This window comes from Hippopotamus amphibius, chromosome 3 (assembly GCF_030028045.1).
Source record: "Hippopotamus amphibius kiboko isolate mHipAmp2 chromosome 3, mHipAmp2.hap2, whole genome shotgun sequence".
Taxonomy (NCBI): domain Eukaryota; kingdom Metazoa; phylum Chordata; class Mammalia; order Artiodactyla; family Hippopotamidae; genus Hippopotamus; species Hippopotamus amphibius.
In genome coordinates, this window is record NC_080188.1 from 170,345,345 (window position 1) to 170,367,610 (window position 22,266).

The window sequence follows — 22,266 nt, forward strand, 5'->3', positions numbered from 1 at the left end:
TCGGACGAGGCCTGGCCCGGCGCTGCCAGGGGACCAGGCCGGGCGAGGGCCAGTGTCCGCGCTGCCCTGCCCCGGTGCAGGATGGCACTAACGGCCCTGAGGAGCGGCTCACTGGACGTCTCAGGCCAGGCTTGGTCTCCCTGGCCCTCGCGCTCCTGCCTGCGGGGCCGGGGCGGACATCAATCATCTGCCCGAGGAGGGCACCGAGGCACCATCTGGCGCCACTGAACCGGCCATTCAGCAGCAGGAGCCTGACGGAGGGGCTGCGGCGGGCCTGATTGTTCTCTCTTGGCATTTTGGAACGGGCTATTGTCTGGCTCCTGATGAACTTTTCTGCAATTAGCAAACCGAAGGGAGGGAGGGTCAGGCATCACTGAGTGCTTGCCAGGCCTGCAGCCTGCCAGCACGTCTGTCTGTGAAGAGAGGAGGATGGGGAATAGGGCCAGGGCTGCGGTGGGGATGGCGCAGAAGTGCCCGCCGGGTGCTGAGTGCGCCAGGGACCTGAGGCTGGACTGCCGAGCTGGGGGCGGGGGCAGCGTTCTGGGCCCCGACTCCTGGCTGTAGAGCCCCCCCCTCCTCCCTACCCCTCCTCCCACCCCACCCCACCATAGGCAGATATCTGCTCCTCCTGCAGAGGGTGCTCCCTGCCTGCCCACGGACTCCTCAGAAGACTCAGGAGAAAGAACATATCAGCCCCCAGGAAAGGCTGGCAGCCTCTCCAGGCAGGAAGAAAGGAGGAGCACAGGGAGAGGGGAGGGGGCACAGAGACACTCACACGGGGACCCGGGAGGAAGAGCCATTCCGGAACAGCAGGTAGCAAGATGGGAAGTCGGTGACACCAAACTTGCTCACCACGCCACGCTCTGTGTCCAGGACCCTGCGCACCGCTATGCCCTTGTGCTGGGACAGGTCCAGAGTCACCTGCAGAGACAGTAGGACATCTGGGTGTGGGGGACAAGCCACTGGTAGAGGCAGCCCTGGGCAGGCGCCTGGGTGGCGGCTGTGCTCTAGCCAGACTGGAAACCCTTCCAAGAGTAGACTGTCCCGCCACCAACCAACCACATCCACCCCACAGTAAGGAGTGCAAACACTGCCTGCTCAGAACTGTGCAGACCACACGTCTTGAATCTTTGAGGACAGTCCCAATTTAAGGTAATTTTCTTTCCAATGAAAACAATTTGTAAAAGGCATAACAAAATGTGGTTTTTTATTCTTATATTTGTAAGACTTTCTATCTATATTCCAAATCAGAAAAACATACTTAGACACGATTTTATTTTTAGAAAAATTAAGGAGAAATATAATATTAGGTAATATGTGTTGAGTACATATTATGTTCTATATACAGATTGCTTCATTTAATCTTCAAAATAACACTCATTATGGAATAGGAACAATGACTAGGAGAGCAAGCCAGGTGGCACAGAATACCACGGCTGCTTGGGTTTAAATTCTGGCCCCGCCAGACTAAACCTCTCCCTGACAACTTCCTTACTTGCAAAATTGTAACAATACCCACCTCCAAGGGATGTTAAGAATATTGAATGGGTTAATTTTATAAAAGTGCTTCTAACAATAACTAGTAAATAGTACATACATAAGTATTTGTTTAAAAAATAAAACTCCTATTGTATAGTAGATGCAAACACTGAAGCTCGGCAGTGACATCATGGGATCAGGTCACACATGCAACAAGCGCCTGAGCTGGGCTATAAATCCCAGGTCAATCTGCCTCCAGAGCCGGGGCTCTTGGCCACCTGTGCCCTCCTGCCTCTCAAACTACCCGTCCCTGAGCACCTTTGCATGGACATGGGACCCCTGCCCCTGGTTACTAGGTAGATGGGGGGAGCACAGGGGGAAGAGCTGATTCCAAAGAACACTTATCAAGCATCTCCACAGGCATGACCCCAGGCTGGGAATGGGACCAGAAGGGTCAGGCACTCCTTCAGCAAAGCTCCCTGTCCCTCCCACCTCCATGCTCCCCCCTCAGGGCTGCGAGGTTCGGAGACAGCTCAGAGCACTCAACTGTGCTTGGTGAGTTTCATGAGGAAAACCATTCAGAGCCAACAGCGGTGTTTAATTTCATCCCTGCTCTGTCTCCTTGCACCGCCTTGGAACATCTCCCGGGCGCTGGCCCGTCCCACCTCTGCATCTGGGTACAGCCCAGTGGCCTGCAAAGTCCATGAGGCAGCAGTGGAATGGTGGGCTCTCTGCATTGGGTTGGGGATGGATCTTTATAAAGCATGTACTCTGTGCCACTCATCCAGGTTCTTCCCCTAAACGGCCTCCCTTGCTGTTCCCAACCATACTCTGAGAAAAGGTAATTATCACCACTTCAAAGACAGGGAAATGAGGCTCAGGAAGGTTGAATAACGTGATCACAGACATACCACATAAGTGATGGCGTGGAGGTTCCAACCTGCCTGATTCTGTTATCTGTTTCACCTGGGAAGGGACCCCATTTCCTCAAGAGGGACTAGATGCTCTCTGATGTTTCTTCCTCCCAAATTTTTTACGCCAGTTCTTTGGGGGCGGGGCAGTGTGGAAACAACATGAGCTTTGTTCAAAGTCCTGCTCTACCAATTCACTGGCTGTGTGATCTTCGACCTGCTATTTGTTTTAATTAGAAAGATTAGCAATTAAGTGTGTCAGCAATCTAGTGCAACGCTCGATAAACGGCAGGTGTTATCATTTTCAGTTTCCACACGGAAGATCAAAACACATAAAGGCTTTAAACGGAAAGGTCCAGCTCCTGCACTTCCCGTTTCCCCCTGCAGGGGTCAGGCCAGTGCTGGGCTAAGAAGCGCACAGGACCAGTCCTGCTCTTGAACACACTGGGCTCTCTCCCAGTGGCTACCCAGGAGTTGCCGGATCCTGCAGGCAACTCACCTCTCTACCCAGGTAGGAGCCTTCCTTTTCAAATATCAGGGCCAGGTACTCTTCAGCATTTCTTGCAAAGAATTCAGTAATCTCCTCCAGCCTGCAAGAGACAATGCTGGCAGTCACTTTCTCTGTGGTAATGAAAGCAAAACTGCTGGTGACAGCAGATGTGGCTGACACAGTACTGTGAGTACAGCCACGCACACCTCCTCCCCTGTCTGAACACAAGACTTGGAGGAAGTCTCTCCATGCCAGCCCTCCAGTGGGAGTAAAAACCAAACCTTGATTCTCAAAAAGACTCTCTCTGCCTGTTACCTAAACCTGGTTCTTCATTTTACCCACCTATTTGGGTTGTTTTTCAAAGTCAGGAGTGAGTATGGGCAGTCTCGGGAGGAGACCTGGGGAGGCATGCTTTGAGATCAGTTGTTTCTATGCTCTGGGCAAGGCCTAGGTTTAGAGTGCAGTTTTTATTGGTCCCCTAACAGGCCGGTGTTTACTACCCATCAGACACAAGCCTTAATCTGTGCCAAGTCACTACCAACTGGGAGATGTGCTTTTTCCTCTCCTGGAGCATGCATAAGAAAGGAATTAAAGAATCAGAAAGTCCTGGGTACAGGACATCTTACAAGATACCTAATCTTACTGTAAGATTTTAACCTCCTTATTTTAAGACGAGGAAACTAGGGCCCTAGGACAAAGGTGGAAATTAATAAGAAGGCAAATTTTATTATTCCCCCAAATCAAAGAATTAAGATACAAGTTGTTTTAAAAATTCAAGTTTCAACAGAAAACAATTACATAATACAAAAATGATTGGTGCCCTTATTTCAGTTAAAAGCAGAACATCATCAGATGTAATGGGAGATGACGGCATCTACTTTTATCCCCAACCCGATGACCTATTTCCCTCCTCCGGATCCAATGACGTGGCAGTGGTTACCTCCAAACAAAAGGCGCAACACGGGGCCAGTGAAGCCCAGCGACAGTACAAACGGACATGCCAGGGAGGTGGGGGCCAGAGGACACCCCAGTGGGTGGATGGATACCGGCAGCCCCTGGGATGGCAGCGGGTGGTGTCTCAGGCAACTTCACCAGACCTCCCCTAGGCTGGCAGAAGAACCACAGGGTTCATGGAGCCTGCCCCCGTCCCGTCCACTCCCACTCACACTTCTGGAAGAGGCAGTCCACCTTCCATCACAGGTCTCTGCCGCCTCCCTAAAGTTCTCTAGAAGGATCACTTTGAGACAGGCTGGCAGGTTTACCTGGCTGGTTGCTTTTGAGATCCCTCTGGGCTGAAAAGGCACCATGAGGGAGGTGTGGGTGTAAGAAAGAGAGAGACAGACACGGTCACTGAGAAGTGGAAGAAGTAAGCAGCAGGGTAGGGCTAGCCTGGGTGTTTCCTGGAGAGATGGGGTCTGGCTGTGGAACCCCAAACCAAGACCATATGCGCAGTTCAGGGTCTTTGTGAGGCCCTCTGGGAGGATGGAGAACTGGGGAAAATGATAAAAGCATCATTGTGAGTTGGATTTAACACCAACTGACACTTGGGAACACACTCTCTCAGCAGGGTCTCAACTTTCAGGACACCAGCACACAAACTTAGGGGGCCTCAAGCCCCAGTGTCTGCCTCCTGAGGCCTTCTGGGCACCTGGAACCTTCACTGTGTTCTCAGCCCCTTAAGGTGGGCTTTCTCCTGTCCGGAGTTCTCGTCTAGAAGGGCAGGACCCCGTGTTTTCAATCGGTCTGTCTCCCTGTGTGGAAGAGTCAGGGCAAGACCCTGTGCACCTCGTTACCCTGGTGTCCTAGAATAGAGGCAATCCTGGGAGCCTGCCTGGCAGGCAGATACAGGACACCAGCTCCGCAGCGCGGGGGGCAAAGCCGCCTGCCCCTCCCCCCGTCACAGCCTCGGCTCCGCAAACAAGCACCTTCATTTACAGGGCTTTGTGCTTCTCAGCCCTCCACCCCCTTTCCTCTAAACGGCTTCTTGTCTCCCTTTTTCCTCCCCACGCCCCACCCTCTCAGTGACCCTCCCCAGGTTACATCATGTGAAATCCAGCTGCATCCCTCAAATATTCCAGGTTGTTAGAAGCAGCAGCAGGTAGGACCCGGAGAACCCCGCCCATCCTCTCCTTCCCACCCAGTGGGATGGGCCCTTGCATCCCAGTCAGCCCCAGGAAGTCAGGGCTCCTCGGGTAGGACCTCCAGCCGCAGGAAGCCCTCCACCAGCGGTTCCAGGCGGCTCTGGGCTCCGGCCCACTGGGCGTCTGCCCCACAGGCAACAGGAAGAACCAACCCGGTCCCCAGCCCCGCCGTCCCCACCGTCCTCTCACTGCCAGGCCTGCCATCCTGTCACGCTGCCCCGGGCTTGTTCCAGCTCCAAATACCTGGCAGGCTTCAGTGGGGGACAGGCGGGTGGCCACGTGTCACTGTGGGACTCCAGGGCATCAATCAGCCTCTCCCGCAGCGTCTGCACATCAGCACCAGCCACTGTAAATGAAGATGGACACAGGCAAGGGGCGTGAAGAGAGGTGACCGGATCCCAGTGCCGTCGTCAGCTTCCCTCACGGAAGCAAAGGGCCCAGGGCACAAGCTAGTTCTGAGCAAAACAGAGCACATCGGTCCTCCTCTGTACGGGGTGGGAGGGGCCGCCCCTGCGGCCCTAAGCATGAGGGGGACCCATCCCTCAGGGCAGGAGAGAGTGCCTCAGACCTGGGCCCCGAGGGCCCCCTCCACGCTGTCTGCCAGCCCCACTCTGACACAAAGGGCTATTCTGGGAACATGTGACCCTCCCCGCTTCCCAGCAGGGGCCCAAATGGAAGGGCTTCTTTAGCCTGGTTTTCCCGAAGGTATCTTCCAGGCTGGCTGGGAAGGGCACTTCCAGGAAAACACAAACTTGGCTTTCACGGGGGACCTCCTCACCCTGCAGACCTTGCTGGGCTCTCTTCACCCCAGCAGAAGCCCAGGTGAAAGGGGGAGAGGAAGACGCTGACAGTGCCGGTGGGACCCCGTGAGCCAGGACACCCACCTGACAGTGTCGCTCCTGAGCCAGTCTTGGAAAAGGCCTTAAAGAACTGGAAGCAAACATACAGGCAAGAGTCAGTGGAGCTAAGAGCATTAACACCTGCACCCGTCGGGTCTGCGTTTGAGACCCAGCGGTTTACTAAACGGGGCGATTTGGGGGAAATACCGTTTGTGAGCCTCAGTGTCTTCATCTGTAAAATGGGAGCAGGAGGTCTCTGCTCTTGGAGCGGGACTCTGGTTCCTCTCCCTAGTGTCCTGCACCCGATCCCTGCCCCCATAGCTCTGGAGCCCCAGGGAAGCTGCGTCTCAGACACTTGACTGGACGTGGCCTGTTTACAAAGCACCGGGACCCAGCACATAGGGACTAGAAAATAGTTACTCTACGAATAAATGATGCAGGCCCATCTGAAAAAATAAAGTGAAGTCACTTCATACCCCACCCCCACCCCCTGGAAAATATTAGCTGCCCTCTAAGGCGATCTGTCTTGGCTCCTTTATCTTGGAAAAGAGGCAGAGCGGCTGGTGTCTCTGGCCACCGAGGACCCCAAGCCGGGCTCAGCAGACACTCCAGAAGGGAGGGGTCTCCAGTTTGGTCCTATTGAGGGGTAGGCTTGAGGCCTTGCAGAAACAAGCCTTGTTACAGATGGGCCAGTTTAACTCTCTCCCCACTTACATGACACCCAGGCCCAGACTGTCACCTCCTTGGGAGAGAGGACAGAGAGAACAGAGGACAACTCCTTAGAATCTGGGCTCCTGTCTAAGTGGTGAGAGCTGCCAGAACTCTGGCCTGTGCTCTCCTGGGCTCAGGAGAGAATGGAGTTCAGTTGTCCTGACAGACGGCCACTTAACTGCCTGGGGAAGAGCCTGCAGGCAGGGAAGAGGCCTCTTCCTAAGGTCCCTAACCTTGGAGCTACCTGTAGCCACCTTGGGCCTCTGTCTCCAACAGCATGGCTGTTCAGCCTTATCCCAAGCTGGTGGTTGAGTGCAGGCCCTCAGGTCTACCGACCTGAGTTCAAGGCCTGGCTCTGCTATGCTCTTGCTGTGTGACATAGGGCAATCTATTAACCTCTCTGAACCTTCTCATCTTTAAGATGAGGATGACATCATCTACCTTGAAGAACTGCTGTGAGGATTCAATGACAACACATCTAAAGTGCTCAGCATGGTACCTGGTGCATACAGTAAGAGATCAAGAAATGTTAACATTATTATTATTATCATATCATCATCATCCTCTTCCTTTGTTCCTTTTAAACACTAGGAAGCATTGATCAGCTAGATCTGTCTGTTCTAGACATCTGCAGGCAGAAAACTAAAATCTGGAGGCCCCCTGCCCCCCTTTCCCACATGAACAACAAAGATGCAGAGAAGCCACCCATCTCTCCCCACCTGCAACCTCCTCCTGCTCCTGCTGACCTCGCCTGGACCCTGTTTTATTCTCTCTCTACTTAGAGCATTAATGTTAACGTCTATTCTGGGTGAAAACCATCCACTGACACAGGCCACATATATTCATAATAGTGTTCTTCGCAGTTATTGAATACATTTTGATTTAATAAAATTATATGCTATCCTTACTATACTTGCAAAAATGAGCACAGTTTTCCAAGATTGTGACATGAGATTAAGCAGATAAAGCATGTTAAGGCATTTATGGGCTGACGTTGTTTCCTAGAAACAAAATAAAAGACACACCTAATTTGGGGTTTGGTTTGCTCAGAGATAATAACCCAGAGGATGATCTTTACACCTGCAGTTATTCAGTGACGGTGCTCCTGTACAGACAGAACAGACTCGATGTGCTCGCATGAGCATAGAAACTCGACTGACGTCATGAAGCCTTAAGCCGTGCGGCTTTCCCACGGCTACACTTGCCGTTGTCAGTTACTGTAAAGTAGTGTGGTGGCTCTTCTTCCTCAACCATCAGGTCTCCAAGACCTGAGTAGGTGCCTTATGAAAAGGGGTTGGCATTACCTCCATCTAAAGGAGGCCTCCCCAGATCCCAGCTGAGTCTTCTGAAAGCCCCAGCCACGGCCAGCGGGGCGTCAGACAGGAGCCTGCGTCAGGGGAGTGCAGGGACTCCAAGACCCCCCCTCCTCCATGAGGTGCAGGGCTACAGGGAAGGCCCCCTCCTCTCTCCAGTTACTTCTGTCACACAGCCTTCCTTTCTGTCCCCAGAAGCTTCCCAGCCACCTTCCAGTACAATGTCACCACCTGCGCGCTGGTTCCCACACCTCACACGCTAGAGGAATTTTTTCCTATCAATTAATCACACGTTCATCTTTCCCCTTGTCTACCAGCTCCTTCCCTATGCTTGCAAATAGGTTCAAATCCTCCCAACGTTAAAAAAAAAAAAAAAAGGACAGGAAGGGATGGAGGATGGAAATAGAGGTTCTCCAGTTCTGCACGTCCCGATTCCCTGCACCGCCAGATTTCTCAAAACAGTGTCCTCCTTCCTCCCGCGAAGCCGGCGGTGGCTCGTGCCCCCGCCACTCAGCCGCGACCGCTCCAGGAAAGCTCGGCTGACCTTCTCTTTGGCTGGTCCAAGGACCTTCCAGCCCTTCCTGCTCTGGCTGCAGTATCTAATGCTATCACTGCCTGCTTCTCCCCCTCGTCCAGGGCTGGTTTGTTTCTTTTTTTCAATGCCGGATCTTCCCGACACTCTCCTTTCTTTGCCTTCACGTCACCCCCTCCCTTGGTTTGTGAAGGGACCCCTGACACTGCCCAGGGCTTCGGAGCCACCCTCACAGCCTTCCCCTCACCCTCGTCCCAGCCTTGCCCTGGACTCCTCTCCTGCGCTGTCTCCTGCCCTTAGTTTCTCCTCCAGCCACGCGTCAGATCACGGCACGCTTCTGTTTAAAAAGCCCTGGGAGGCACTGCCACAAACGAGGGGCTCAATCTGTGATGTGAATGAATGAGTGGATAAATGGGTGAATGGACACACAAACCCACTGTTTGTCTCCCTTGCTGATGTCATCTACGCTGTCCAAATGGTTTGAACTCTGTCTCAGGTCTTCACCTGTCTTAACTTCTGTTTCTTCCAGGTGTCAGGGCACCCCTCCCCCAATACGCACACACTCTCCAAGACTGAGTCACCCCTCCCCCAACTGTTTCTCCACCCACGTTCCTTATCTCACCCAGCGATCGTCCTCCTCCCCCGTCACCCAGACCAGCATCTCCCCTCCCACAACCCCTGTGCTCTGGAACCTGACCTTTGTGATACCTCTTCTACAGTCCTCAAGACCAGTTGCCTTGTCTAGACCAGGACCCACCACCTACTTCCTGGACCACTACAACTGCCTCTACCTGCCTCCACCTGTCTCCACCTCATGCCCTCAGAAATGGCAATATGCTCCATCTTTTCATTCTCCAGCCATCACTTTCACTGCCACTTTGCTTAGGTTTCTAAGGGACAATTCTCATCTAATCATGTCCCTCCTCCTAAAATCCCTTCCACGACTCCCTACTGCCAAGGAATAATGTCCAAACTCAGAGTATTCAAGGCCTTTGGGGATCTGCCCCCAGCCACACTTACCTCCCCCTGCCCCCCATTCCCTACATTTCAGCTACGATGAACTTGAACTTTTCACCCATCCACCTCCCAACTGGGAGGGCAGTGCTATCGCTTATTCACCGCTGCAAGCCCCATGGTGCCTGGCACAGAGTCTAGGGCATGGAAACACTCAAAAGACATCTGTTCAGTTGAACAAAGAATCTCTGCCCTTTGATCAGCTTGGAAGCTCATGTAAAAATCACATTAAAATCGAGTCGGGGCACATTTTTGTCCTCTTATTAATCTGCATCCTTATTAAGTCAGCTGTTGGAGGCGTGTGCCCTACTCAAGGGAAACCACCACCACTCCTTGAAAACAGGTGGTTAAGACTTCAGCAGTTTCCTTTCCTTTCCTCTAGGAGCAGTCAGCACCTAGTCCCTTTCCTCTCAACACTTTAAACAGCAGCTTCTGCCTTCCACAACCATGGAGCCCCTGGCATCCTCCACGTCTCCCCAAAGGCAGGTGAGCAGGCGGCATTGGGCAGGTCTTTACCAACCTATCCAGGAGCAACTGCCTTCCTGGGGGCCAAATAAGGCTACACAGAAAGCACACTTTCCAGTGGTGACCATCAATGGCATTGAATCCAAGCTTTTAAAACAAGTTTTGAGTAAAGTGACCTCCAAATATCTTACTGTGAGCCCATGAGGATGCACAAGGTCCTACCTTGTGGACCATCAGTGGAGGAGACGCCTGCAGAGGGCAGGTGACTGCAGAGGGGGGGGCCTATCTCCTTTTTCCAGAGAGGCAGGAGATGTCCCTCTGAGTTCTGTTCCCCTCCCTGACATCTCACAAGAGCTACATAAAGTAATAGCCCAGATTGTACCCCCCATCCCCAGCCTTGAATTCAAGGACCTGCCATTCCTGGGCTCCCCCGTCCCGGGGCCCTGCCTCAGCCCTGCACAGGAGCCTCTGCCCCAGCCAGACCAGCCTTCTCAGCTCCCCACACGGTTCCGCCCACGTCCTCTGCTCTCACATCCTCCCCTGCCCACGCTGCTCCTCTCTCCCAGCCAACCCCATCCATCCTACCACCACTCAGAAGTCCCCCATCCTCTGGGAACTCCTCCTCCCACATGAAGCCCTCTCGGATGTGGGAGGGAAAGAGCTCAGTGAGCCCAGGGAAACGCCCCCAGTGTCCACTGTGTACACATCACTTGCTGCCTGTCGACCAGCTGGGAGCTCGAGTGCCCTTGCGGACAGCAATGTCCTGGCTGGCCGGCCTCCCTTATGTTTCCGGCCATGGCTTATGGGTCTGGCTTCTCTGTGACGGTGAGCAAACATTCACTCAGCAGCTGCTGATGGATGGACTGCCTCAAAGGCGGTATCACAGAGGGGCTACCGTGAGCCCACAGGGCGACGGCAAGGAAGATGATTAACATTTATGCCAATCTGGCTGATGCCATAGTGTCTTGGCACTCTGACACGTAAGACCTCATTTCACACTTGGCAACAACCCTACTAGGTAGATACTATCATACCATTTTTCAGACAAGGAAACTGAGGCCGGCGACTAGAGTATCGTTAAGCGACTTCCCAAGTCACAGACAGTAAGCAGGGGAGCCAGGATTTCAACTCGTGTCAATTATCTCCTCAGAATCTCGCAAAGGCAAGACTTCTGTTCTCTCCCACCCAATGCTGCTACTTCCTGCAGTCTTAATCCCAGCCAGGCCTCTGGCTACAAAGGGTCCTATTCCATGACCCACCGAGGGACACTCCTGTGGCCCGTGCCAAAGCCTCTCCCCGCAAGGTTCCAGCCTCTAGGTCCCCAAGCACCAGCCAGAACCTGCTTTAAGCTACCCTCTCTGTCCCTCCCCTCTGCTCTCCTCCAGATGGGCACTGGCTCCAGTCTGATAAGGCCCTGCATAGTTGGCTCGCCCTGCAGGGCCAGTTGTTTGCTAAACAGGCTGGGGTGGTAGAAGCTCACTGTTTGCTCACGGTGACAAGAGGCAGGAAGCAGAGGAAAGGGACAATGACACATGTCACTTGGGGTGGCCAGACTCTTGTGCAGGCCTGTCCCCATCACACCGGCAACACTCTTCCTTCCCTCTGTTCAACACGTCCTCATCTTAGAGCTCTCAGCCCTGATGGGTGGAGCAAGGGCAGGCTCCAGTCCCCAGGGGACAGCAGACAGGGGAACAGGACTGTCTCTCTGGCCTGCGGGCAGCCAGGCCCACCTCTAGGGTCCGCACTGCTTCTTAGGGAGTCCAGCCACACTGCCCACAGGCACACCAGGCTTTCAGGCCAGAATCTCTGGAGATCTGGAAACTGAGTTGTGTTTTCTAAACACTAGAAGGAATCTAGTGGTAAGTTGTAAAATCAAGTTAGTGAATCACAGCCAGTATTTTTAAAAAATAAACAGAATAGAAAATAGCATGTACTGCACTTATTCAGAATATTGTTTGAGGAAACCATTTTTTTAGGGATAACAGATACGAACCAACTTCTGGATCTTGCTGTAAACGTTGTAGGTCACAGTAACAATGTTTGAAAGCCACTGCTTAGGGCCTTCAAGCAGAGACCTACCAGGAGCGAGAACCACTTGCACCTAAGGACAGGGGACCGAGTGCCTCTCCCTGCCGAAGCTGAACTGCAGGCTTCTCAGGAGAGGCAGGGAGGGCTTGGCCAAGGGCGGTCACAACACTAGGCTCTGGAGCTCTCAAGAAAGGGACAGGTGACTACCAGCCCGGCCCGGCCCAGCCCAGCCCAGATGCTGCCCGTGTAGAGGCAGCAAGCAGTCCAGCTCAGGACCCTCCCAGCGCCCCTCCCACACACGGTCTGCTGGGCGGCTGAGGAGATGATGAGTCACTTGAGGCACTCAGGCTACGTGTGCTGCGTGACTCGGGTAGGCGCTGAGAAGCTCCTGGATCTCCTGATGTACCTGGGCTACCTCCTTCACATCCACGGAGCCCCAGCCTCTCCCAGACAGAAACAGAACGCCCCAGGTGCCAGGCGCCACCGAGCCCCCACAGGATGTCCCGACCTGGCCACGGGGCCAATGCCAACCCCCTTCCCAGGGGGCTGGGCAGTGGCTGGACCCCCGCGTGGAGTCTCACTGGGAGAAGGACACTGGCCTGTGAACACGGACGCCTGCTGCCACACTGATTTTCCCCAGCTTCCCACGTGGGGCTGCACGCTCTGGCTCAGCACAAGGAACGGAGGGCTCGATGCTCCCCTGGAGAGTAATTCTGAATGTAAGTTACACATCTTGGGGCCAAGGATAGGGCAATGGCCCCGTCATGGAAGTCTTTTACTTAGGAGATTGTTGATAAACAATGTCTCTGCTGCCACCGCTAAATGATACAGCAGTAGCTGTTGGCTCAGGCCTGCTGAGTGGGGACTTGGGCCTTGGCCTAAGTGGTAACAGGAGCGCAGGAGGGAGCTCTCCTGGGCCGTGGAAACCCTGAACCCAGCAGGATTTCACTGGCCGTGAGAACAGAAAGGTCACATGGAGTCAGAGTTGGATGTTGCTGGAGGAGCCTGGTGCCTTCTCTCCAGATGAATTCCCTTGGCCTCATCAGCCTCAGATATGGTTTATGGTTCTGCCTGGCAACTGAAGTGCCTGAACTCAGAGATTTCTTGTTCTGGGGACAATGCTTGGCTTTTCAGTTTTCAAAGGCATTTCCTGATTATTCTTCGTGGCTAGAGAGGAAACTGGTTTTCTAGATGCCATTCTGGTGGGAGCAGGCTAACTGCCTATAGCGGGAGAGAGAGAGAGATTTGGATTCGGGTTCTTTAATTTGGAAGAGAACTAATTGGATTACAGCCGGTCCTGAGCCCCGGGGAGGGCACTAAGTATGACAGCACAGCCTTGCTGCTCTGGGCTTCCCAGGGCCTCCGATGTAAGAGCCTTGGAAGTTGTCCAGATGTTAATTAAGCGGTTGATGCCCCGCGGTGGGCAGGCTGGCAGGCAAGGCCTCATCAGAGAGCCCGTGGTACTTGCAGCCAAAGCCGGGGTGACGGGGCCCTCATGTGTCGGAGGTGACGACTCCCGTGACGGGGATCCTTGCTGCCTGAGGCATCAGACTAAGGCTCTCCTGACAGGTCACTTCCAAGCCACTTGGGTTCAAGGCACTTCCCTGATGAGAATGCGGCTTGCCAGTGTCTCCAGGGTCTTTTCTGGGGGACCATGAGCCCCCCTGAGTCTGATCCTGCCCACAGGTGGGTCAGCCCTGGTTTTACAGGGTTTAGATCAGGCCTCTAAGGCTGGGAGGTCAGGCAGGAGAGGAACGCATTGGAAAGAGGCCCCTGGGAGCTGGGGGCCCTCACCGGCCCACGTGATGATCACTTTTCACAGCTAAAATCCACCCGTCCCAACACAACCACACAGCCCCTTTCCCTTACAAAGGGGAGAAAGTGCCAGACCAAGTGAGCCTCTTTCTTTTCGGCCTCCCAGTTCATTTCCCTTTCTGCCTCTAAAATAGGTATATGGTCCAGGGGCTGAGATTTAAACAGGTCCAGCCCAGAAGCCTGGGAGGAGCCCACAGAGCTCAGCAGCAGGGCAGACGCCAGGGGACGCGCAGAGCAGCTGGCACTGTGCTCCAACAGCACGGACCCCCAGGCCCGCTGGCCCCCGGGTCACACACCCTCACGGTCGGGAAGCCAGGGATGTTGAAGTCCCTGCAGACTGCATTGTTGGTCTCCTCAGCACAGTCCAGGGCAGCGAGATTCAGCGCCGGCCTCCAATCTGAAAGGAAAAAAAAAACCCTGAGGTCAGTAAGGGGCTGGCACCTCTGCCTGGGGACCTCCCCCATGCACCAGTGCCCACCGCACCTGCCCCCAGAGCTCTTAGGAGAAAGGTCACCCCTTCCTCAAAAAAGGGCCTCTGAGATAGTTGGGTTATCCTGCATTTAGCCTGTGCTTAGGACACAGTTAAATAGCACCAGCAGCCCACTCTGTACAGCAGCCTGTGCTCCCCCATTATTCTGCGGTGGGGGAGGGGCCCAGGGCTGGAGGAGCTGAGGAGAGCTGTGAGAGCAGCCTGGCCCTCCTGGGGAAAAGCCTCTGGGCTGCTGCCTCTGTCCCTGCTGAGCTCCAGAGAGGATCGGTCCCAGAAGGGTGAGACCACGCCTCAGGAGTCTGGAATTCCCCAGTGGACCCTCGGTGAAGGCTTCTGTGGCCAGAGGTGCCGGCTGTCAGCCCAGCTTGGGTGGGCGGGACATAGGCTGGTGGGGACCGGCTCCCCAGCCAGACATGGAGGCAGGAAGTCTAGGGGGAGGAAGGGGAAGACACCTGGGATCTAGAAGCCGGGGGAAAGAAGCCCTGAGACCAGAGGCTGGAAGGAGATTAACAGCTCCCCAGGCCGGCTGCCGGGCTCGCTGCTCCCTCATCAGGCCCCAGGCCACAGGGCTGGAACTTACTGGCAGAGAGAACAATGGCACCGTTGGGGCTGCAGCCCAGGATCTGGGAAACAGAAAACAAACTCATCTACCAAGCAGGCCTCCTGAGCTCCAGTCCCAGGTCAGGTGCCCCGGGAGCATCACCAAAGTGCCACATTACAGTGACGGTTCCCGCTGGGAGGGAGGATGTGCACGTGAAGCTGCACAGACGGTGAGGTGGCGATGCACCCGTGCACCGCTGTGTGGCACAGGGCTAGGAAGGAATGTGGCCGCAGGGGAGACCAGCCCTGGGGACCAAGCGGGGCACCTGGCAGAAAAGGAGGAAATGGAGTGACGCCTCGACGGTCAGTCAAGTTGACAGAGAACCAAGGAACGGGGTGAACCGGCGGAGGGGAGGATGGAGAGGACAGACTGTGAGGGCTCTTACAGAGACCAGGTGGGTTGCAGGGGCAGCTCTGCTGGGAGGCGGGCAGCCACCAGCGTGGGCGTGCCAGCCTGGGGGGTCTGGGCTGACTCCCACAGCACCCTGGAGCACAGGCGTCTCTGGGCAGGGGCGGGAAGGAGCAAGCCTGACTGAGGAGTGGCAGGGGCTGTACATGCTCCCCACAGGGCCCTACACCTCCCACCTGGAGCGCAGGATGGGGTGGGGGATTTACACAGGCAGCCCACCCAGAACCCACTAATGACAGAAGACTAATATCCAAACATCAACAACATCCCTGAGACCAGTGGCTTTGCCAGGACCTCTTACCTTGTCCCGGAACTTGTCACTCTACTCAATATTCTTTGCTGGCTCCCATTGCCTCTAGAAGAAAACCTACAGGCATCGGACCATTCTCGATCTGGTCCCTCCCCACCCAGCCTCCTCTTACCACTTCCCCAAATTATGCTCCAGGAGCACTGAGGTCTTCTCCTTCCTTGAAAGCACAATACTCGTCTAGGCTACTGCCACGGCCGCCTTTACCTCCTAACAAACTCCCAGTTGTCAGGTAAATTCAGTTTGAACAGGATTTTCCCCCCCAGGATGAGCTGCCTTCCAAGTCCAAGGCTCAGGACCCTGTTCTCGTTTCCACAGTTACAAGCCTGTCCATCCCTACGTGTCTTTTCATCCTTGTGTCCTCCTTGCCTGGCTTCCCCATTATCCCGCACGCCATAGGTGCTCAGTGACTACTGACTGAATTATACAATCGAGCCAGTCCAGGGGCCGCCCCAGGGCTGGAACATCTTCTCTCAGCCTTGCTCTAGCCTCAGGTCCAGGAGGGGGTGAGGTTAATGCCTGTCACCTGCGAATGCAGAAGAAGCGAGCTGGGGTTTTGCCCTGGGTCACAAGGAGAACACCCCAGGCCTCCTTCCTGTGGCTCCTCCCCTGCCCGAGGGAGGCCCAGGGGAGGTTGGGAAGCACAGGTCACCCCGTAGGGCCACCTGGCACATTCCAGGCTTGGCTCCGGCTCTGCATCTAGGGCTCTGGTCACTTTGTTGAGAGAGACCCCCAGGAGAGGCCCGGCTGTTCTCAAAAGAATCAGCAAGTCAATTCAACCTCAGGGCAGAAAAGAGGCAATTTTGTGACCATCAGTGATGGCCCCGGCAGGGGGTCTCACAAGGCCACTTGGCAGGGTGACCAAGGACAACAGGCCTCAACCGCTCCTCTCCTCTCCTCTCCAAGAGTGCAGGCCACCATCCCTCGGGCCAGAGTTGTTTCTTGCTGCCCACTGGGACACGAGGCTCTGAAGGGACAGGGAGGGGAGAGGACAGAAAGCCAGTGTCCCGTGAGCGCCCACAGCACACCCCAGATTTTCTCACTCCACCACCCCATTGGAGGTGGGCACTATTTTACCTGCTTTACAAACGAGGACAGAGAGATCAAGAGGCCTCCAAGTGGTCCAAGGGCTACCAGACCCAAAAACCCACTTTCATCCCCTACATCACCAGGCTCAGGATGCTAACTTTATATTTTTGCTGTTTGCTCCAATCACAACCTTCCCCATGAGAGAGAGAGAGAGAGAGAGAATGGTTAAAAGTTTTGTCTTCTAGTTACATACCATTCTCTGTAATGCCCAACTGTCGGTCAATGTCACAGCCTCAGCCCTTAGATGATGATGATATCAGGCATGTAGAGAGGTTATCATGTGCCTAACTTACACAGTTTAATGTGCGATGAAGAATACAACTATGTTATGAAGAAAGTAAAAAGGTATTTATTTCCAGACCTGCTTTCCTGTAAAATAAAGACTGTAAAATAGAGATAACTGTGCCTGAGGCACACAACTAATCAGTGGTGAATGTGGGATCTGAACCCAGGATCTGAGCCTCCCGCTGGTCTCAAGAGGTCCCAGGACCCCAGGACGCAACAGAGAGCTGCTCTGCCCAGCCAGGAAACTCAGAGAGGGCGGGGTGGGGTGGGTGTTAGTTATAGGGATGCAGGGGGAGGTGATGCCTGAGCGTTCTCAGCTCCTGGCCCCTGGAAGGTCTGTGACTCCTTCTCTGTATGCCTTGACTGCCTGCACCTCCATGAAATAGAACCAGCGCCTCTTACCAGCCCCAGCGGGGGATGGGGAGGGGGAGGTTGGGGCCAGTCAGGTGCTGGGAGAGTCCAGGCTGCGGAATGTTTCTCAGGAATATCAATGTCAATACCTTAATGAGCCATAATGACCTATAAAGCTCTGGTCTGACACTAATCACCGCGGGCCTGACTATTCTAGTCACAGGGCCAGGAATAGAGAGGACCCTTATCTGGGTGCTCCACTGGTAAAGCAAAGCTGCATTTACGGGAAGTGCACTGCTGCCAAAGAGGCACAGAACGGGGGTGAGAGAGGCTTTTTACAGTGCCGGGTGACAATACCACAACCTGCAGGCCTAACACCAAAAGGATTAGCAGTCTTAGTCCAGCCCTACTCTTAGGAGGAAAACCTTCCCGGGTACAATTACTGCCTTGGCAAAGTAATCTCCCCACTGACAACAGGGTGAGCGAGCAAATGGAGGGGAAGGGAGGGGAGGTAAGTGCAGGCAGGACAGCTGCGGACCCTGGGGCGGTGGGAGAGGGGACGCTTTGTGGTGAGGGGGGTGGGGCTCCTTCTGCAGTCACAGGCAGCGGCCCCGCCCCCACTCACAGGCCAGGAAGGGGCACCGGACCCAGAGTCGCAGGGCCGGCATACAGCTGTAACGGGTCGAAGCACCATGAGCTCCACACGTCTCCTCTCTGGGTCTCCGTTTCCTCACTGGTCAAATGAGGGCCGAGATGAAGGTCTCTCAAGTCCTTTCCAGCTCTGACAACTGCCGGGGCACTAGATGGCAAAACACTCTTGCCAAGAAGAATGGCCGTGAGGCCTCTGGGTGTTAAGCAGCCTGGGCCTCTGTTGAGGCAGAGGCCAGACCCACCCAAACCACAAGAGCCAGTCAGGGCAAGAGGTCAGCACGAGACCCCCACCTGAGTCTCCGGGAGTCCCCCCGACACAGGGAGCCGGCCAGGCCTAGGCCGTGACCACCACATCCCTTCCTCCTTGTTGCCGGCTTCTGGGCAGGGAGGTCACGACACAGACAAAACGCCTTCCCCGTCCCTCACGCCTGGCTGACTCCCCAGGTCTGAGTCGAGAGGAGCCACGGCAGCAGCAAAAGGCCTGGTCACTCACGGCCTCATCTGGAATCCTGTGAGGCTTGTGCCATCGGCCTGCATGAGTGCTCAGTGAGGGCTCCCCTGGGCCAGGCTCCGCGCTGGTAGCACAGGGGTACAAGCAGCAGAGGAGGGCTCCGCCCTGGGGGAGAAAGGGAGGAAACCAACACTGCTCACTGTCACTCAACACCCATGCCTTACAAATCCAGCTCCACACTCTGCACAGGCCGTTTTCCCACCTGGAGTTACCCTTCCTCCGTCCTCTGTCTCTCCACCTGCCCAGATTCTGGAGTGTCAGGAAGAGTAAAAAGTTCAAGAACCTCCTCCAGGGACTTCCCTGGCGGTCCAGTGGTTAAGACTCTGCGCTTCCACTGCCAGGGGCATGGGTTCGGTCCCTGGTCGGGGACCTAAGATCCCACATGGCACGCAGCACAGCCGAAAAACAGAAAAAATAAAAATAGAAAAAGAACCTCCTCCAGCATCTGTGTAATCTTGGGCAAGTTACTTATCTGTTAAAAAATAAAAAGGCTATCTGATGCTCAGCTATTTTCTTGTAAAGATTATATATAACAGTGGCCTATAAAGGCCCTTAGCACAGTGCCTGGCATAAGGCAAACGTGTAATAAATAACTGCTTAGGTGAAGGCCTTTGGTGACCAGGCCTCTGTGACTCTCCCCTTCCCTGAATTCCTGCAACAAGAAATGGCTGAGTTATGCTCCTTTGACCCTTTCCAAATACAGCTTCTTACTGGTGCCAATTTCCCTGCTGTGTGATTTACCCAATAGCAATGTAAACAATGCTTTGCACACAGAGGTCACTCAACAAATATTTGCTGATTGATTAGCCAGTGAAAAGGACTGAAGGTCTAAAATGAACACCATCAATTTCCCAAACATATGGTGGGGCAATGAGATGCTCCGGAAAAGAAAGGAGTGAGCCAGGTCCTTAGAAACAAGTGCTCTGCCCCAGGGTAACAACTGCCCCAAAGAACCTAGCCCACAAGTTGCTGAAGGAATGAACCCTGGCCGGTCAGATTAAATGCCCGAGGCCAGCTAGGCAGGGTTGCAAAATTCTTCTTTCCCCCCATGACCTCCACAGTCCTGTTGTTCCTATCCATGACATACCAAGGGCAGAGGCCACATGTCCTCAGGCCCAGGGTGGTGTGAGAGCGGCCCTCCTCTGGCCCACAATGAAACTCTCTCAAGGCACCTCAGAATACTAAAATATTGAAGGGCCTCATCAGGAAACACCTCCTTGGATTGACCGGATGCGTAGACATCACTGAAACAGTGTGAAGAGCTGCTGAGAAATGGCACTTTCAGGTGATGGGACCAGAGAGGCATGCAGAGAAGTGTCTACAAGTAATCTGGAGGGAAGATGGCTTATCGGTTTTGATTAAAAATAACTTTCCAAGACCATATGGCTAACAGATGGTACATCTTTCCATCTAGCCACTTCGGGAACCACTGTGCAAGCTGCTCAGGGTTAGAGGTGGCCTGAGTTTGAAAACCAACATCTACAAAAGCACTACTCTACCGCCAACAGAAGAGTTTATCAAAATATATCAACGGCACAGCAAGGGAACAACAATCCCAGTTATTCTCCCTCCAGGAAGAGGCCTATTCCCTAAGAGGCCTTCATTCAGTGCCTGCTGAAGGTCAGCATCCCTGCTAGGACCCTAGCACCACAATCAGGAAAGAGCCCCACTCAGAGGCAGCATATCAGAGGCACACCACTACCACCACGCCACACCAGCTCCCCAAATCCCCACCACCTGGGCTAGGCAGATGGATGACACCACAGGGATCTTTACTTGTGGAAAGGAAACTCTGAGATCATGTACATCAAGTACTTACTCAGGAAGGTGTCTGACATACAACGTAGTAAGCACTCAATATAATTACTATCGTTGCCTTATTTACTCAGCCCCAAATCTTAAGTTTCTTAAAATGTTAGCATTTCTGTAATGGAGTACATCTTTAAATCTCTATACATCTATCAGTGGTCATCTTATTCCTCTACCCCTCTGGCTATTAGCAGATGAATGGTGGGTCTCACAATTGATGGCCTCTTAGAATGAAGAAAATATGGTATTAGTGGTCAGGCCAATGAATGGGAAAATGGAGCAAGGGCCAAACACACACCCAGAGGCTGCCCTCAGTGGGGCCTCTGGGCTCAGGAGGTTAAAGCAGGAGAGGGTGCGTGGCAAGGGGAAGAGAGAGAAGGATGTGGCTCAGAAGCTAAGGAGCTTGAGGCAGCAGGTCAAGAGAGGCCTGGAAACAGGAAACAGGGAAACTGCCTCCAAGACAAAGCTGAGAAAGGAAGTTTACGTACCAGCTGGGTCTACTAGCCAAGGGGTGGGGAAAGTAAGGAAGGAGTGGGAACGGGGGGGACGGCAGAAGGAGTACCAGTTCTTTTTCTCCCCAGCTCTGATTCCACCGCAGCTGCGGAACTTGGTAGGAAGGAGACTGCCACAAGGCTGAACTACAGGAAGCCGTAAGGTGTCAGCGAGGAGGAACAAAGGAGACCACGTCTTGGGGTTGGGGGCCGGCAGAGGGCTGACAAGGAAAGCTGAGCAGGTCTGGGGACCCAGACCGCGGGGACGGGGCCAGAAACTCGGCACACCAGCCACAGGGGTTAAAAGAAAGGGAGGGGCGGGAGCTAAAGATGGAGCTGAGGGTTGAGAAACTGGAGGGGGGGGAGGAGGGGGCAGAGAGGAAGATGGGCGGAGGTGATCTGCAGGGGGAAGCGGGTAGCGCGGAAGGGGCCTCCGTGAGGCAGGTGGCGGGGGTCGCCCGGGGGGGGGGGGAACGAGCCTCCCCCCGCCCCCGGTTTCTCACCTTTGACGTCGTTGGCCAGCGCCTTCCACGTCGGAGCGAAGGCGATGCAGTGGCCGCACCAGGAGGCGAAGAACTCCACCGCCCAGGCGCTGCGGGAGCCCAGCACGGCGCCGCGCACCGTGTCCGCCTGCAGCAGCGTCAGCGGGTCGGAGGGCGAGTAGAGCGCCGAGCGCGGGGCCGCGCCACAGCCAGGCACCGCCAGCAGCAGCGACAGCGGCAGCAGCAGCAGCAGCGACGGCTGCGGCTCACCGCCGCGGCCGCGCCACCCCATCCTCGGCAGCTGCGCGGAGTCCACCGCTGCGCGCAAGTTTCGAACCACTCGGTGCCCCGTGGCTCCGCGGCACCTCCTGTCTTTGTCGTGGGGAGGAGCCGCGTGGCCCCGCCCACCGCGGCCGGTCACGCCCCTTGCCCCGCCCCGCCCGCCGGCCAGTGGGCCGGCGAGCCGCGGGAGGCCGGCCCTGGGGGCTGGCGTCCGAGCCCCGCGGCGAGCGCCCCCGTGGCCGTCTGCCGCGGCCGCAGGAGGCGGGGAGCGCGGCCTGGCCCCGGAGCCCCACCCGCCGAACGATAGGTGTGGGACCTCCGCGGGGCAGCGTCCCGGCCCCCGTTCCGGTCGCTCTCGGGGACTCCAGGAAGTCATTTGGCTTCTCACAGGCCCCGCATCCAACGGAAAAAGAGTCCGTGGGAGTAGAGTGGACCTGTTTATGCTGTTCCCAGAAAGTTGTGGAGATTCCACCAAGCGATGAGAAGCTGTGAATTGGAAGCACATGGGAGAGAAGGACAGGTGGTAGGACAGTCTCTGAGTCTGTGACCACTGTGACCCCATGGGGATGTGTCCATACCCCCTGAGGCCTGAGACCGTCGAAGGAAGACATTCTCTGAGGGCTTCCTAACTGTGAATCAGAAGCCACCCCCCGTCTTGCGCTGGGCTGAATTGGCGTGGTCCACTGGGTGGAATCAGAGCTCCCTCAGTACGCGGGTCTGGCCACCTAAGGTTGTCAGGACGATTCCTCCAACTGGGGCTCCCAGCAGCCC

At 55.0% G+C, this 22,266-nt stretch overlaps 1 protein-coding gene across 2 annotated transcripts in view; it reads right to left on the reverse strand.

The window, feature by feature from the left end:
- QSOX1 (quiescin sulfhydryl oxidase 1) overlaps window positions 1-21,596 on the reverse strand; it is a 36,641-nt gene extending 15,045 nt beyond the window's left edge. Inside the window, exons 1-6 of one of the 2 annotated variants that reach the window (XM_057726717.1) lie at window positions 21,235-21,596; window positions 14,035-14,135; window positions 5,906-5,951; window positions 5,265-5,367; window positions 2,890-2,980; window positions 776-921 (exon numbers count right to left, since the gene is read on the reverse strand). In XM_057726717.1, coding sequence (XP_057582700.1) covers window positions 776-921; window positions 2,890-2,980; window positions 5,265-5,367; window positions 5,906-5,951; window positions 14,035-14,135; window positions 21,235-21,505 — 758 coding nt within the window. In that variant the 5' untranslated portion in view covers window positions 21,506-21,596. The remainder of the gene's footprint in view (window positions 1-775; window positions 922-2,889; window positions 2,981-5,264; window positions 5,368-5,905; window positions 5,952-14,034; window positions 14,136-21,234) is intronic. The other variant, XM_057726718.1, reaches the window with a different exon arrangement.
- Between the last annotated feature and the right edge of the window lie 670 nt (window positions 21,597-22,266).